We start from the raw sequence: 17,584 nt of genomic DNA, 5'->3' as shown, positions 1-17,584 counted from the left end.
GGGGGCCGGGGTTGGGGGGAGCTGCCGTGGGGAAGCCTGCATGGCTGGCCTCCCAGCTGGCATCGGTGCGGGACTGCCGGGGGGGAACTCACGGGGTAGGACAAGCAGCTGGCCTGGGCAGGGCACTGCTGTGGGGAAGCTCACACTGCCAGATCCCAGCTGGCACTGTGGTCCTGGTGTGGCCCTTTGGACTCTCTGATTGCTGGAAGCACAGGGCAAGCGCACGGTGCCAACGTGCCAGGCAGCCTGGCCCTGGCCTGTGCCCCGCGCCCCATGCGCTCACCCGCTCCTCCCTCCCCCTAGGGCTGGTGACCGAGAGCTTCGTGGAGGAGCCAGACGGGCTGGTCTCCGTGAATCTGCTGGTGATCTCCTCCGTGGCTGCCTTCGTCATCGGGGCGGTGATCTCCGGCTTCAGCGTGTGCTGGTTCATCGGGCACCGGGACCGCAAGGAGCTGGCGCGCCGCAAGGACAAGGAGACCATCCTGTCGCACAGCGAGTCGGTGGTGAGCGTCAGCCGGCTGGGCGAGCGCCGCACCCGCGGGGGCCAGCCCGAGAACCTCCTGGCCCCGCTGATGCAGAACGGCTGGCCCAAGGGGCTCATCAAGGTCAGCCAGCACGACCTGGACTCGGGGGTGCTGCCCACCCCCGAGCAGACCCCCCTGCAGCAGAAGCGCTGCCCCGGCAACCTCAAGAACTGCAGCTGGGAGCAGAGCCACAATCTCATCAACGCCTCCGTCCGCGAGCCGCCCTGCGCGGGCTCCTCCGTCATCCTCCTGCACTCCGGCCGCGCCCAGGTGCCCCACCACCTCCGGGCCGGGCGCGCCATCCCCATCTGCCACTCCAGGCTCATGGACCAAGAGCTGGAGGACGAGGCGAGCGACTCCTCCACAGACATGCACTACCTGCCGGTGAGCGGGGGCCGGGAGCACGGCGAGGGGCCGAGGGCCCAGCAGCAGCCGCCCCCCTCCCACCGGCCCGGCTTGGGCAGGAGCTCGTGCGGCGAGTTCCCCGTCACGCCCCACGACAGCCCGGACCGGCGCCGGGTGGTGTCGGCACCGAGCGGGCAGGCCGGGGACTACGCCGACGGCAGCCACTGGTACCCCGACAAGCTGAACTTCAACAGCAACAATGCGGCCAGCAAGGCGGCCGCCCACCTCAAGAGGAACCACACGTTCAACAGCGCAGAGAACCCAGGGGTGTACAGCCGGCACGCCGGGCCCCCGCGGGCCCCCACGCTAGGCAGCCAGCACACCCTCACGGACCTCAGCCACCTCCTCAAGTACAGCATCGAGCGGACTCCCTCCGTCAAATAGGAGCCGGCCGGGGAGAGGGTGTGGTTTGGTTTTATAGCCTCCTCTTGGGGGCGGGGTTTCAGTGGAGGGGGCGGAGCATAGGGAGCCTCGCTCCCATCCAGGGAGACGCGCCTCAGACCCAGGTGTCTCCAGCAAATGACTGTAGGGGGCGCCAGAGAGGAGCCGGTTGTGGGGCCGGGGCGGGGTCTCCACGTTTGCTCTGGCAGCTGGTGCTTCCTCACTGGACTCTTCTCCCCTTACCTGCCCACTCGCTCCTTCTTTTCGGTGGGACCTAGGCAGGATTGGGGCCCCTCCAAGCAGGATTTCATCATCACCCTAGATATAACAAAGCAGCCATGACGGGATGGAAGGCAGCTGGCTGGAAAAGGCCCCAGTGAACCTGGGGTTCCCCCCACCCCACCTGGCTCGTCACTTCCTCGTTTTTGTACTGTAAATGGTGGGGGTGTGAGATCTTTTAATGAGTGGGTGACTTGCTCCTTGACACCCCTGGCGCAGAGCGGCCTCCCCAGGATCTCAGAGCTCTCCGCTCTCCTTTTGGGAGGGGCCAAAGCCAGAGTTCCCCTCTGGTCCCCCCGTCTGACACTGCCAGGTCCCTGCCAGTGCCCAAAGTCCCCCTCTGCCTCTTGCTGGGAGGGCACAGGGCCTGGGTTTCCCTTCTGGCCTCACCTGGCAAGGGCTGGGCCCGTTCCTACGCTTGCGGTGGGCAGCGCCCCTTCCGCCCCATGCTGGCAGGGATGGCACTGGGTGCGGCGCCCCCCCTGCCCTGCACTGGCAGGGAGCAAGACCCCCTCTGTCTGTCCCAGGACAGGGCTTCTGTTGCGTGGTCCGGAAGGTCTGCGACCTCCAGTGAATCAGGCCTGTTGGCTTCCCGGCCAGCCCAGCTAGGACTGGGATCTGGTGTGATGCCCGTGGGCGCTCCACTGGTGGACCGGCAGAGAGAGGGGGCCGGGGGTGGGGTGGGGGGGATGTTCCCTTTCCGCCTGGCTGGGGCCAGTCTGTCCTGGCTCCCCGATGGCCTGTCCAGCTACCGTGCTGCAGAGAGAACAGCACTTTACCCGTCACCCCGGGAAGCCCTGCCGGGCTCACGCCAGCGGGTGGCATTGGGCTGACGCTGCAGCAGGGTTACCGCTGCGCTCCCCGGAACCGCCCATCCTCCTCCCCTACGGCATTTCCTGATACTGCCCCCCAGCCGCCTCCCGGCCCTCCCCTGGGCTGTTCTCCCCACGGCCCGTTTCGTGCACTCCCGAGTGCAGGGCGGGCACTGGTCCCTGGCAGGGTGGGGGGCACAGCTCACTCGGCCGGGGCAGGCGGGCCATGCGCTGTCGGGCAAGGCCAAGCAGCCAGCACGAGGCCCCTCTGAACTGTCTGACGAAACGGTTCCCGGCTGCCTCCCCCGCGGCTCCATCGCCCCCGTGCCTTGATGCAGTCGGTCACACGCCGCCCGATTCCGGCAGGAGCCCTTCGCGCGGGGGGGCAGAGGATTGGCACAAACGTAGCCTTAGGGATGGTGGAGTCCCCCAGGCTGGGGGGGGGCTGGGGGGGCATATGTCTCTGGAACAATAGGAAGCACAATTTTTCTGTCGTTGTTTTAAACCCGTTCAGGGGCTGGTTTTCTACCGACCACCAGGCGGGAAGGGGCCCCGGGGGTGTGGCTTGCTCTGGCTTGGCGCGGATTCCACCAGGACTTCCAGGATGGGATCTTGGCCTGTTTGTATTTTTATTTCATTGTGGGGGGAGGGAGGAGGTGGTCTTTCTTTTTCTTTCCTTTCCTCTGTCACAAATTGCACAATCCCTCCAGCGCGGAGGTGTCTCTCGGGCCAGGGGTCAGGAGTGTCTCCGGCTGGGGCAGGGCAGCGGGTGGGGTGTTGCCCCTGCTGGTCCCCTCCCAGGGCCTACCTCTGCCCACCTGCGGCCAGGCAGGGAAGGGGCTCTCCGGGAAGTCTGGCTCCTGCCCCCCCCCCACTCCCCCAAAGCACAGATTGGAGCCTAGCTGCTGGCACGATCCCGGAGGCGGTGCGGCGCTTGCGGGCCCGGGGAGCGGGCCATAACACGGGCATGCGTCGGCGTGTCTGTATGCATGCCTGGCGCTGCCCCCCGCAGGCACGCAGCCAGCGTCTCGGGGCCTGAGCTGCGGCTTGCAGGGGCACCTCCAGCTCTCATCTTCCCCAAGGTCTTGGAGGGAGGCTCAGAGCTGGGGGTGTGGGACCAGCTCTCGTCTACACTCGCTCCTGGTGGCGGCTAAGCCGGTGCAGCTCCCCAGGCAGGTGGGGACCGGTGAAGATTGCGGGGCATGGGGCTGGTTCAGATGGTCGCCCCAATGCTCAGCTGCTTCTCCCAGCCTCTCTGGGGGTGCAAAGTCCATGGGGAGAGTGGGGGGAGGATTCACTTGCTCCCCAAGTACGCTGCACCCCACTCAGACCACAGAGCTGACAGGGATGGCTTCCCCTGCTGCATTTCGGCACGTACAGCCACAAGCACAAAAGCCACTGAAACGAGGTCCCCAGCCCCCTTGGGGCCGCAGGGTCTGGGCTTGGGGCGGGAGCCAGGTTCTTGACCTCTCCGAGCCTGTTAGCTGGAGCATTGGGTCCAGGGTCAGATCCTGCTGCTAGGGGCGGCCTTGCTGGTCCCCAATGAAGAGGCTTTGCCTGGGGGCTGGACCCTCTGCCCACCCCAGTGAAGGGGAAGGACTGGCAGTGTGGGGCCAGGGCAAGGAAAGACACCTGAAGGAGGTGGTGACCGCCTTGGTGCTGGATGGGAAGTGGGGAGAGGCAGCAAAAGGTGCTCGCGGGGCTGGGGAAGGTAATGTGGGAGCAGCTGCCCCCCTCCCTAGAGCTGGCCTGCAGCCCGCCCCCCTACCCACACACACTTGGTCTTCTCCACCAGGGATGGCAAAGCACAGCTCTCGCCTGGCACCGTCTTGGGGCTGGAGCGCCAGGCGAATGGGAGCTGCTGGGGGCTGGGCACTTTGTGCAAATTTAGCCACTTCCTTTAGGTGCCTGAATGGGAGCTGAGCTCTTGTGACAATCAAGCCAAAGGGGCCTGCAGCCCCGTGGGTGTGGTGTGTACCACGCACCGGCTGCAGCCCTGTGGGTGCGGCGTGTACCACGCACCGGCTGCAGCCCTGTGCATGCGGTGTGTACCATGCCCGGGCTGCAGCCCCGTGGGTGTGGCGTGTACCACGCCTGGGCTGCCAGCCCGGTTAGCCTGCATCTGGACGGATCCTGCCCACACGCTGCCCAGGCCAGCTTAAAAAGGCAGCCAAAGCTCTGGGAAGATGGAGACTGCTCAGCAGGGCTTCTGCCCCGGCCCGCTGCGGATCCTGGGCCCCGCCAGCCAGGCTCCTGCTTTCCCAAGGGAGGCTGGGGGGCTGGATCCCCGCCCTGGGGAGTTTGACGAGGGAGCAGAACCAGGCCTGGGGGAAGAGGGGAGGGGACCGGACCGTGGCGACGTGGAGGGTGGCAAGACAGCTGTGATGGGCTCCGCGGAGAGGGGCGGGCGTCTCTTACTGCCCCCAGGGGAAGCCGGGCCGCCCGCTACCCACCACTGTAAATAAGGTGTGCGAGGCATGCAGCCCTCAAGGAGACACCCCACTGCCAAGCGAGTGGTCAGTACGATGCAAGTTCTCTTGTGACCTGTACCCCCCTGTGACCTTTCTCCTTTGAACCCACACAGCCCATGCATGCTACAGCAGTAAACTCTTCTCTGTATAACTCTGGAGTTCCCCCTGCCAATAAAGTTCTGTTCACAAGACTGGACCCCTCTGCCCCGCACCCACGCCCACTTTCTTTTCTCGCTTTCGTTGGCCCCGGGGGTTCCCCAAGGGTGGGAGGAGGGGAATCCACAAAGAACCAGGTTGTGGCTTATCCAGTTCTGGGATTAATCCAGTGGGAAATGCCCCTGGTACCTCGTCCTTGCCATCTGTGCCAGCTTGACTTTGCCGTGGCCAGTGGGGCTGAGATCTGCCCTGACTTAAAGGGAGTTTGCAGCGGAGCACCTGAGAGCAGCGACTAAAGCACTGAATGCAGGGCCAGGGGAAGATCCCCCCTGCACCCCCGATGTGATGCCCCATCCATACGGACGATCCCGCCCACAGGGCAGAGCAAGTGCCAGCTTTCCCCTACCCCCTTCACTGAGGGCAGCGTGTTTCCTTCAGGCCTCAGCTACTCCAGGCGCAGCCAGCCCTGCTGGTGGACAATCTCCCAACCAGCTGGCCTCGGGGCAGCTGGCTTGGTCCATGGAAGCCCCTGAATGGCATCGATATTGGATGGTTGTTTGCTCGCTATTAGCCCAGAGGGGGTGCGAGCCAGCAACCTGGAGGTGACGCACCCCATCCAGCCCTGTGCACTTAACACTGGCTTCAGATAGGTGCCCAGTTGCTGCGGGCATGGGAAGGATGTGGATTTCAGTCCTGCCTCTGCCATATACCAGCTGTGGGTCCTTGGCCAAGTCACTTCTGCCCAGAACTCCAAAGGAAGTTAGGCAGCGTAAGCTCTTTGGGGATCTGGGCCATCCCGGCCCTGAGCCTGTGAAAGAGGGATAGAGACTCTCACAAGGGCTTGGCAATGGCTGGCCGGCAAGCGTCTGCGTGGGAGCTGAGTGGTAGGAATGACCATAGTCCTCTCCCCTCGGGGCAGAATGGCCTCGGTCGTACCAGCTGAGCTAGCTTGAAAACTATGGCCTGGAGCCTGCAACCCTTGCTGGCTGCAGTGTTCCCAGCCCCATGGTATTCAGCAGGGTCTGTGTGCGTCCGCTCACCAGCTGCCTGAGCACTGCACAGCCTAGACACAAAGACTCCTGCTTTACTGAGCTCAGTGGGAGTTGGGTGCCTAACTCCCTTAAGTATCAGGGGGTAGCTATGTTAATCTGTGTCCACAAAAACAACGAGGAGTCCGGTGGCACCTTAAAGACTAACAGATTTATTTGGGCATAAGCTTTCATGGGTAAAAAACCCACTTCTTCCCATGCAACATCAGAAGAAGTGGGGCTTTTTACCCGTGAAAGCTTATGCCCAAATAAATCTGTTGGTCTTTAAGGTGCCACCTAACTCCCTTAGGCTGCACGGACAATCTCAGCCCAGCTCATGGTGCCGTGTGAATGGAGCTGGCTGCTTTGAGGCCCTGTGTGCTCCTGCCTGATGCTGTTGGTAAGCAGGGCAGGAGACGAGCGCAGCAGGTAAAGCCAAAGGCTAAGGAGCCGAGTCTCCAAGCACCAAATGCTGCCAAGTAATGCCAGTTGGGTCAGGCCCCGCGGGACCGTTACGAGCCTCCCATCTGATCCCCTGCAGAGCACAGGCCAGAGCACCTTCCCTAGTGAGCCCTGCAGTCAGCCCGTAGCTTGGGGTTGAGCTCGCACGTTTGGCTGGTTGTTTCGAATGTTGTCGTGGTGGCAGCCGGGCAGTTTTGACAATTGGGCCGCCACTGTGACTTCCGATGCCGAGTCTGTGCAGCCTGCTGCCCTGCCTGGAGCGCACAGCCCTTCCGGCCAGCGGGTCGGGTAAGCCGGCCTTTGCCAAGACCCTGCTAATGGAAGGGCACCGGCTAAGCTACAGGCGGAGGAGAGGGCTAGTGAGGCGTTTGGCATACAAATGGAAGGACAGCCCCTTTTTATCAGGCCTAACTCACCTGCAGACCTGGCTGCAGGTTGATTCTTTCGCCCTTCCCAGCGAAGCCTTTCGTTTGAAGAAGAGTGAGCCCGTTTTAGAAGCACAGGGAGGCGCTCTGGCCGTGCGGTCACTTGCGCGGTGCCGCTAGGAGGCAGCGAGGGCTAGTGGATAGAGCACCAGGCTAGGAGCCTTGTCACCGGTGCCGGGCTCTGCCATTGACCTGCTGTCCCTGGCCCTTCCTCGCTCTGTGTGTTTGCTTCTCACCCTCGGGCTCTCTTGGCTGGTGAGACTGCGAGCTCTTCGGAGTAGGAACCAGCTCTCGCTATGGTCTGTACAGTGCCTAGCACATCAGGGGCTTGAGCTCATCTGGGGCCTCTCGGAGCTCCTGTCATACGACACATAGCAAACACTAGCCTCCAGTACGTGGCTAGTGGCCAGCACACCCGAGGTGTGTACATAATGGCTGGCGAATACACACCCGAGCTGGCCCTTCTTGCTTACTATGGGCCTCATGCTGCATTTGCTAAGGCATGACTGTCACAGAGTCCCCAGGCAATGCTCTGGAAGTGCTCCCCACGAAGCCAGTCAGGACTCTGGGGAAGTCTCTTTTCTGTGAGCAGCCTGTCTGCAGGACACCCAGCTCACACAGCTTCCACCTTCCTGGGTCTGACCTTGGACCATTCGGCATCCTCTGCCCCTCCGTGCGCTTCCCCCGCTCAGGCGGGGCTCCTGGGGAAGCCAGAGGGTCCTGCACCCCAACTCCGCAGTCAGACGGGACTCTCAGGCAGCCAGTAAAACAGAGGTTTATTAGACGACAGGAACATGGTCTAACACAGAGCTTGTAGGTGCAGAGAACTGGACCCCTCAGCTGGATCCATTTTGGGGGGCAGTGAGCCAGACAACCACGTCTGCCCTTCACTCCATGTCTCCAGCCAGCCCCAAACTGAAATTCCCTCCAGCCCCTCCTCCTCTGGGCTTTGTCCCTTTCCTGGGCCAGGAGGGCACCTGATTCCTTTGTTCTCCAACCCTTTAGCTCTCACCTTGCAGGGGGGAAGGGCCCAGGCCATCAGTTGCCAGGAAACAAGGGTGTCGGCCATTCTCTGTGTCCAGACCCCTGCACGCACCTGCCCTCTAGGGCTCTGCAATGATCATACACCCTTATCTCACCCCCTAGATACTTAAGAACTGCATAGGGGAAACTGAGGCACCCCCACACTATTCAGAGGAAACATTAAGGACAGTCCCGCTTCATCACAATGACATGAAACAAATGCATTGTCCGTCACTTTCTCATCATCTATGCCCCCCGGCCTTGCTTTCCTTGCCTCTGAAATGCAGCCACCTCTGCGGTGGAGCGCACCAGCCCTGGCGCAGCTCCCAGCAGTGCCGCAACCCAGGAGGCAAGGTGGCATGTGCAGGCCTGGCAGCATTTGCGGTTGATTTTTTCTAATTGCAACAGATAATATTGACGTTTCTTTTTAAGCAGGTTTTTATCCATTTAAATGGTCACAGCTGTGCAAAATTATGAGTTTTAAGCATTTTTTTTCCGTCACTTTAAACGTCCACAGTTGTGGGAAATCAGGGGCGAGGGAGTTGGACAATAATTGTTTTAAGGCCGGTAGATATTCAGATCCAGAAAGTTAAAGCTACCTAAATAGCAGCCCCTCTGGCCAGCATTACAACATGGTTCATACATATAAAGGTGGGACCCCAGTAAGGTGTCAAACTCCATTTTCCCAGCTCTCCATTTCAATTATCATCCAGGGCGCTGTCGGTGCGTGAGTGTCCTGTGAAATCCATGTTTACTGCCATTTACCAATAAAAACCTCAGCCTTCCAAGCCGAGGTAGGAGAGATCAAACTGGACCAGCAGGCAAGCTGTAATTACCGACACTGGAATTTGTCCAAGACATTGGGGTTAACATGCCTGCTTTTACAAGAGGTGCTGGAGGATCTTTAATGACCACAGGCGTTCAGGACCTTGGGTTTGCAGGACTCATCCCTGAGACAACACTTCCAGTGGCAGAGTGCCTCCTGGCCTCATTAGCTCAGTGCTACCACAGAGAGTACAACGCTACTTACCAGATTCCCACCACCGTCTCCTGCAGCATGCTCCAAGGTCTGCCTGCTAAATGCTGACCCTACTTAGTATGGGAAGGACTGATGAGCACAGAGCCAGAGGGGTTATGACTCATTTGAAGGTAAGCAGGGTAGTCCCTGAATGAAGCCTAAGCTTAGACAAAAAGGCTGTGTGTGTGTGTGTCTGTGGGTGTGGGTGTTTGTGGGTACGAATGCCTCTGTGTGTGTGTGTCCGTGTGCATACGTGTGTGTGTCCACATGTGTTTACGCGGGTGCATGCATATGTGTGACGTGCATGTGTGTTTGTGTTTGGTTGCGTGCATACCTGTGTGTGAATGCATGTGCGTTTGTGTGGCTACGTACAGATCCCCGTGGCTCAGTCCAACGCTGGCTGGATCTGTACTGGCAGCCGCAAACGGGTCTGTAGCCTACCCCGTAAGGGTGACCCTGGGGCAGGAGGCCTAGGAACCAGTCCCACACAATAAGGCTCAGCGTGGCAGATGGTACTTGTGGCCCACAGGGGTCATTTCACCTCCACAGAACAAGCCTGTACCTGACCGGTGCCGACATAACTCACAAGCCACATTAGCTTCCACCTTCCGACCACATCTTCCCCCCCCAAGACCTGCCTTCTGAACAAACACGTAAAACGCACAGAGCCGGGGAAGTGATTTGCCTGCGTGAGAGGCTTTAGCGAAGTGTTTGAGTCAATCTGGCAGCCAGGGTGAGCCTGAAAACAGAACTGGTGGGGAAACATATGCCCCCCTTCAGCCTGCATGCCTGGGCAGTCCAGCCACATGCAAATGGAGACCTGGGCTTGTAGGGATGTGACCACAGCCCCAGCCTTTCCGGCATCGCCAGCACGGGCCTGGGGGCAGATGTCAGCTTTGCCACTGGCTGGCTCCATAATCAAACGCCTTCTCTAGGCTGACGCCCTGATCGGCCATGCAAGGCAGCCTTACAAAGAGCCTCACGTGCCAGAGGCCTCCTGCCACGCGTGGGGATCAGCAGGGAAAAGACAAAACTGGGGCTTTTTCAGCAAAGCCATCAAGCCCACCTTGGTATTGTAGAGCCAATGGGTCTGATCTGGCTCCCATTGCTCCAGCTGGGAGCCAGAAGTAACTCAGGGCAGGCTAAGGATGGACTCTAGGGTGAAAGGGGTGTAAATGAGATCAGAATCAGGCCCAATTAAAGGGAACGTGGTCTAGATCACTCTCCCCCAGACCCCGTAAGATCTATATTAGCCTCCTCCTTCAAGCTCACCTGCCTATCTTGGGTACTTATATGGAGCCCATCATTGTACCATCTGGGTAGCTCAGTCTGTATTGACCCTCACAAAGGTAAGTGACTCACCCAAGGTCACACAGGGAGCCTGTGGCAGAGGGAATTGAACAGAGGTGCTAGTGGCACGTTCTCTCTCTGCCAGTCTATTTTACAGGAGCAAACCCTAGGCACAATTAAAAGGCCCCTGAGCCAAGTCAATTGGCAGTATTGCCTAGTGGAGACAGCACTAGCCTAGTACTCAGAAGACCTGGGTTCTAGTCCTGGCTCTGTTGCTGGCCTGTGGGTGACCGTGAGCAAGTCATTTTGCTGCTTAGTGCCTCAGTTTCCCCATCTGTAAAATGGGTATAATGCCCCTGACTTCCTTTGTGAAGTGCTTTGAGATCCATTAGTGGAAAAGTAGGCACTCTGGATTAGGCCTTAAATGCAGACAGGGGACAAAGCCCCTGATGCAGCACAATGCATACAGTAGCTAGAAATTCTTTCTTGCCCATGGCTGCAGAGCAGAACTAGGGCATTTCTCTCTACTAATCAATATCATCAAAGCGACGCTGAGCTGCTAGACTCATCTTATAAGCGCTACATGCTCCTTCCACCACAAAGCAGGAGGAGATCAAAGACGGAAATTCATGAAAAACACACTTCGCTCGCATGCGACGTAGCTCCCCGTCTTAAATAACACTGACACTAGGACCCGAACAGTCCCAGGGAGAAATGGAGAATGTTCAAACGCGCCACCCGAGCCCTAAAAACGGCAACCAGAACACAGCCTCTGGGAAGAGCAGATTGAACCCAGGGAGGGGCTAGATTGCGATAGATCCCTGCACCGTCACTTTGCTCCGGCAAATTGGCTTACTGACATGAATTAGGCAAGGCAGAAGCCAGCCCAGAGGCAGCGAAGGCAAGCTGGGAAGTCAGCCTGGGAGATGTAAGATCCACCAGAAACCCAGTAAGGAATGATTTGTCAAACCAAGGGCTCTCCCATGCCAAAGCTGGAAAGACAGAGGCAGCACGGGTCTGGGAGATGTGCAAGTGGAGGCGGAATTAGCTTCCTGAGACGGGGCAGCCAGCCAATGGATTAGAAGTGAACACTCATACCACACGGGCATAGCCTGGAAAGCAGGGCAAGCACAAAGGCCTTGCCTGCAAACAGACATGATTGAGCTTTGGTAGCCCCCTGTCATGCCAGTAAAGTTTATTGAATGTAATTGACATGAAATTGACCATGATACTGCAAACCTGCATATGCTCACCTTGCTACGCTTGGCTGTATTGGGGGCGGGGGATGTGTGTACATGCATGCACATGTGCATTCACATCCATTCACAGAATTAAACTGAACCACAATACATTTATAGGTGATAGAAGGGAATACAATTTATTTTACACAAATCATAGATAACCTGTGGAACTCCATGCCACAAGAGCACACTAAGGCCAAGAGATTATTATGATACAATCAAGGATTAGGTATTTCTGGGCAATGAGAGCATCCACAGTCATAGCAGGGAAAATTAAAAAGGCGTATTAAGGGATATAAACCCCCATGCTTCAGGGTAAAACCCAACCCCTCACTGATAGGGGTCAGGAAGGAACTTCCCCGGTGGGCAGGTTACTCTGTAATTATTCCTTGTGGGGACTCTGAGGCACCTCACACCCAGAGACTCAATTCACTGGTGGTCCAACAACTCCTGCGATCCTAGTGATCAGTTTACCTTTTCAGGGCTACCTTCCCAAGGAAAATGGCTCGGAACTTAGACTAAACTTTCCAAGCTTGGAGATTTAAAACTAGGCCTTTGGCTCCATAGTTGGGTACTTTCACAGGCACACTTAGGTGCTTAAAACTGGATGAAAGGGCCTGACTCCAGGCTCATTTGAAAGCCATTGGCCTTTGTGAATGCCAGCGAAAGCTGAGCTTCCTTTGCATTTCTAATTCCCTTGAGTGATGTGAGGGCCATGCAAATGTGTGGGGCACTCTGCCTGGGGGAGCCTGCCGTGCACAGTGGGCTGCCTTTGTTCTGACCGGTGGTGGGTTGTGTTTGTTTTAGTGGGTGCTTGCTGGTGAAGGTAGGTCAGAGCAGCACCAGGAGAGTAGGTGGGCGCGAGTGTGTCTGGACTAGTGTCTTTGCTGATGGCTGCACGCCCCTGTGACATCGCACATAAGGGCACGCACAGGGAAGGTCATACGCATGTTGGGAAGGGAGACAGCAGGAGACCGGCGGGGGGGGGGAAGTGGGGGAGGCAGAAAAACCCTTCCCACAACAGTGAAGGCGACAGGATTACTTGTAACCATTTCCCATGGCCAGACAATGCCGGGCGGGAGACGAAAAGAGATTAGGGTGAACGGTGGCCAGCAGCGTACTCTAGAGACAAATGTAATCAGCTCTTCATTTTTGTACTTGCCATGCTGGCAATGAGCGCTACCGAAAAGCGATAGCTAGACAGCCAGATAGGAAAGAGATCTGAGAGCGAGCCGAAAGGAGCGAGCGAGAGACACTGGATACACTGAACGCATCCGATGAAGTGAGCTGTAGCTCACGAAAGCTTATGCTCAAATAAATTGGTTAGTCTCTAAGGTGCCACAAGTACTCCTTTTCTTTTTGCGAATACAGACTAACGCGGCGGCTCCTCTGAAACTGGATACAGAGAACGCGAACCAGCTAGCAAGAGCGGGAGACGATAGATGGAGGGCAAGCGCAGGAGCGAGCGCGAGCCTCTCAGATTGCATTTGCATTAGAAAAGCGTCTCGAGTTTTTTAGGCAACAAATTAGCGGGTTGCAGACGGAACGAGGCACAAGGAGAAAGCTACAGCCCCCCTCGCACGCACGCACATGCTCCTTTAACGGGGAGCGGGCAGGAGGACACTAAATGACCCAGTAGGGCAGCTTTGAGCTTGCACTAACAGATGGTGAGAAATAATACAACCTAATATATGCATCGCGGCAGGCTGGGGCTTAATAAAAACCTTCTCGGAATCTGCCTGCTCCCCGCCTCTTGCTCGCGTAATGAATTCCTTCAGTGTCCAATTTGCAGCCGCCGCCTGCCACGACTCATTAGAAAACAGAGACGCTGGCCCAGGTTTTAGTGGCTGCAACAGCAGCAGCCCCGGAAGCAGCCGGCTTCACCTGCAGAACCCAGGCGGGAGCGGGAAGGCGCTCGGCCCGCCCCTGGCTCGGCTGGCCCGATGCTCCACTGGGCACGGGGGTAGCGGTTGCCACACCACTGGCCCTGGCCCTGCCTGCTGATCGTTTCCAGGGAGAGGGACGCGTCTGGGTGCTGGCAAACAGGCCGCGGCCCCCTCCTGGGAAAGAGGCGTCGAGGGCGCAAGCAAGCCGGGGCAAGGCTTGACGTGAGTGAAATGTGCGTGCAGCCTAGAAACATGCACCGCAGGCTCCGAAGCCGGGGGGGGTGCTAAGGACGGATCCTCTGGGCTTCTTTTAACCGGGGCTCTGGGAGTCAGGCACACTGCCTCAGTACTGGGGCTCGTGCAGGAGCTGCATGAATCCACCCGAAAGGCGCCTGGAGCCCCAGGCTCCAGCCAGGCCTGCGGCAGCAGCCACCTGACAAATTGTGGGTGAGCCTGAGCCAGCTTCCCAGCGGGCCTGGGCCTGGTATTTCGTGGTCCTGTTCCCAGGACCTGTAAGTTCTTCCTTCGGGTCTGTTACCCCCGAGGGAGCCGCTGCCCATGCCAGTGCCTCTCAGAGCCCCCCCCCCGCCCCCCCCCGCCAGCCTGCCACCTTGCCCCCTCCAATGAGGCCTGTCAGTGACCCTTACGGTCCTGGAGCCAGCCCCCAGCACACGCACACAGAATCAGAGCCTCCAGGCTGCCCAGTGGCTCTGTCGCCACCTCCAGGCAGCGGTGACCTGGAGCCGGTTGTTTAGGAACCGGTTGTCCCTCGCCGAGGCGGAGCAGAGGGGACCTAGCGCGAGGAGGGCCGCCCGCACTGCAGCAGATAATGGGGGGCGGGGGGGGGGGGGTGCGCAGGGGAACCGCTCCCCGCCCCAGCTCACCTCCGGTTGTCCCTCGCCGAGGCGGAGCAGAGGGGAGCTGCCCCAGCTTCCCGCGCGAACAGCTGATTCGCGGGAAGCCGGGGGGCGGAGAAGCAGAGCGGGGCGGCGCCTTCAGGGGAGGAGGTGGAGGCGGAGCGAAGGTGAGCTGGGGCGGGGCGGGGAGCTGCCGGCGGGTGCTCTGCACCCACCAAATTTTCCCCATGGTGCTCCAGCCCTGGCGCACCCACGGAGTCGGTTGCTCTCCTCCTACCTTCGTTCCCCCGCCCCCAGGAGCCAGAGGGACCTGCTGGATGCTTCCAGGGAGCTGCCCCAGGTAAGCCCTGCCGGGACTCCCCACCTCGCCCCCCAGAAGGTCCCTCTGGCTCTTAGGGGTCGGGCGCGGTGGGCACCCAGTACGGTGGCCCACGAGACCCTCCTGCCCAGTTCCAGGGGCAGTCAGGGGACAGGGGAGGGGGGTGAAGGGGGCGGGGGGGCGTCAAGGAATGCCAGGGGTTGGATGGGGCAGGAGTCCCGGGGGGCAGGGGTGGGCCATGACCCCCTCGTGGGGTGAGGAGGGAACCGGTTGTTAAGATTTTGGCAGCTCATCACTGCCTCCAGGCCGCAAGCAACCCAGCCTTGGGCTCCTCTCCACCTCGGACAGAAGCAGTGGACAGGGCCAGGGCCTGCAGGGAAAGCCCTGCCGAAGCCACTTCTGGCACCCAGGGAAAGGGACGTGGGAGTCTGAGCTACGGGGAAGGTGCTGGGACTGGGCCTGGCTTTCCTGCTCCCCACAAGGGGGCGCTGTTACACTCGGCCACGCCAGGCGACGTCCGTGGACGTTGCACCGGATCAGGCCCTGCGCTGCCCCAGAATCGCTGCCCTTGGGCGGCCGCCGGGCCAGCCACTGACCCAGCCGGCACCTGGCAGCCCAGACCAGGTCCCTCGTCTAACCCTCCGCTCCCCAGAACCGCCCGCCGATCTCCCCCAGCAGCCACACAGCGCGGCCGTACGTCTCGGCTGCGGCTTTCCCAGGTCCCCCGGGAGCCCCGCCTGGCACTGGCAGCCGCTCAGAGCCTGCGATGCTGCGTGCACAGGGCGCCCGCGTAATGACCTGTTTCCAAGCAGCTGGAATAGCCCCAGCTGCTTGTTGTGAGTGCATTAGCCAAGGCTTCCAGGAAGAACTTGACGTCTGCATTGTTCTAGCTCACCCCGGCCACTTGCGTGTAACGGACTCCATGGAAGCAGCCGGTTCCACGGGGCTAGTGTTTATAGCCTGCCCGGCTTGTCTGCGCTTGGGGGCGCGGGCGCTGCTCCGGGAAAGGGGCCCTGGGAGCTGCTGACGGCCCCGCTGAGGGGCCCGCGGGGGGGTGGCCCAGCAGCCCAGCTCCTGTAGCCGAGCCCTGGGCAAAGGGGCCAGGCTTGAGGCCTTCCACCAGCTGCTGGGGGCAGGGGGGTGAACGCACAGGGCCACAGGGCAGGGTTTCGCACACGGTCGATAGGACAGTGACAGAGCAGAAGGCTGGTCCGGTGGCCAAGGCTCTTGATTGGAGCTGTCGGTTCAATTCCCACCTCTGTCTCGCTCACTGATGCTCGCTCAGTGATTTACCCAGTAATACAGCTTCCTATTCCTCCACCCCGGTGGCTGCTCAGAGGGCAAGCCCTTCGGGGCAGGGGCCATCTCGCTATGGGTCTGTGCGGCTCCTGGCTCTGACCTCGGCTGCAGGCTCCAGCTGCAATAACAATAAGCAAGACTGGGCTGCACCCCTCAGGCTTCTCCCAGCAGTGGGGAGCGATGGGGCTAACCCACAGGCGCTGACTTTCCAATGTGCTGGGGGGTACTCGACCCCCAGCTCTGTCCCAGGCCCCACGCCCGCCACCCCTTCCCCCAGTGCCCCACCCCTGCCCCACTTCTTCCCACCCCTGCCTCTTTCCACCCCTTTCCCCCCCCCCGCCGCCCCCAAGCACGCCATGTCCTCACTCCTCCCCAGAGCCTCCTGCACATCGCGAAACAGCTGACTGCAGTAGGTGGGAGGCGCTGGGGGGACGGGGAGGAGCTGATAGGGTGGGTGCTCGTTTTTTCCCTGGGGGTGCTCCAGCCCCAGAGCACCCACGGCGTCGGCGCCCATGGTCTAACCCCTATGGAACAGCTCAGGCTGGAGGCAGAACACGCTACCTGGGGATCGGATCCTGCTTCTCTGTAATGGCCTGAGGGTCCTTGTTCCCCCTGTCAGGATTTGGGCCTGACCCCCAAGCACCCTCTGGGCCTGCTCTCCGCGCATGTAGCCAACCACTTCCCAGCCAGGCGCTGCCTTGGTCCCCTCCAGGAGCCACCTCCGCCTGCACCTCCCAGGTTGCCCGGGCCCCGGCTGGATGGCCCCGCCATGCAGGACGAGCCAGCCAGCCACTCTCGGGCTTCCCCCGCCACCTTCCGGGCAAACAGACGCTCCAGGTGATGTCACCCTCTTAGCCAGCGCCCGGGCTGCCAGCCCCGTCCCAGCGCCGGGGTTGAGCCCAGCCCCTCGGGGCACCGAGACAGGCACCGTTCAAGGAAGTGCTGAGTTGACACAGCAGCGAACCCCGGCCGGGGACTGAGCCTCCCCCGTGGCCCTGCAGCAGAGCAAAGCCCCCGCGCCCCTCTCCCGGCCCCGCCGTGCCCATAGCCTCCATGCCACTGCAACAGCGGTAACTCTCCCTGCATCGCTGCGGTGGGGATAATGCCAGCCATGCACTTGGGATTCTTTAGGCACCTGGGATATAAATAACCCAGAGTAACACCCTAAAGGGAAGCAGCAGCCCCGGGGGACGTGTGAGCAGAGCAGGGCCGCGCACACACAATGTGCACGCAGACCCCATGGCGAACCGCACAATCGCACGCCCAGGCACTCGCTAGCCCGCACAGACACGCTAGCGTGCAATTGCACGCAGACACACTCGCCAACACGCTCCCAACTGCTACCGGGCAGACCGGCTCACTCAGATCCTTGCTCACATGCACACGCACGTGCAGACACACCAACATGCACACTCAGGTGCACCGGCACACTCGTCGACACACCCAGTAGTGCACGCTCACACTCGTCAGTGTGCCGACAGACACCCACCCACGTGCCCAGACTTACACTAACAGTCGCGAACACACTCAGATACAGCCCCACACAAGAATGCACACTTGCTTATACGTGTGCTCACCACTCACACGCATATGTGGCCAGCCATAGGCAGAGATACACCAATACACCCTCATCGCCAGACACCCGGACACGCCTTCTCGCACTCGCACACCCACTGCGTGCAAACAAAGCCAGCCAGCGGGGGCCGGC

At 60.2% G+C, this 17,584-nt stretch overlaps 1 protein-coding gene across 2 annotated transcripts in view; it reads left to right on the top strand.

The window, feature by feature from the left end:
* The window catches only part of SEMA6B (semaphorin 6B), an 85,632-nt gene extending 80,564 nt beyond the window's left edge, over positions 1-5,068 (top strand). For both annotated transcript variants that reach the window (XM_075123345.1, XM_048831099.2), the window contains exon 17: positions 304-5,068. In XM_075123345.1, the coding sequence (XP_074979446.1) occupies positions 304-1,313 (1,010 nt within the window). In that variant the 3' untranslated portion in view covers positions 1,314-5,068. The remainder of the gene's footprint in view (positions 1-303) is intronic.
* Positions 5,069-17,584: the final 12,516 nt, after the last annotated feature.

The sequence above is a fragment of the Caretta caretta genome, chromosome 25 (genome assembly GCF_965140235.1).
Source record: "Caretta caretta isolate rCarCar2 chromosome 25, rCarCar1.hap1, whole genome shotgun sequence".
Lineage (NCBI taxonomy): Eukaryota > Metazoa > Chordata > Testudines > Cheloniidae > Caretta > Caretta caretta.
Note: the sequence above shows the minus strand (reverse complement) of the source record. Positions and strands in the feature narration are given on the sequence as shown.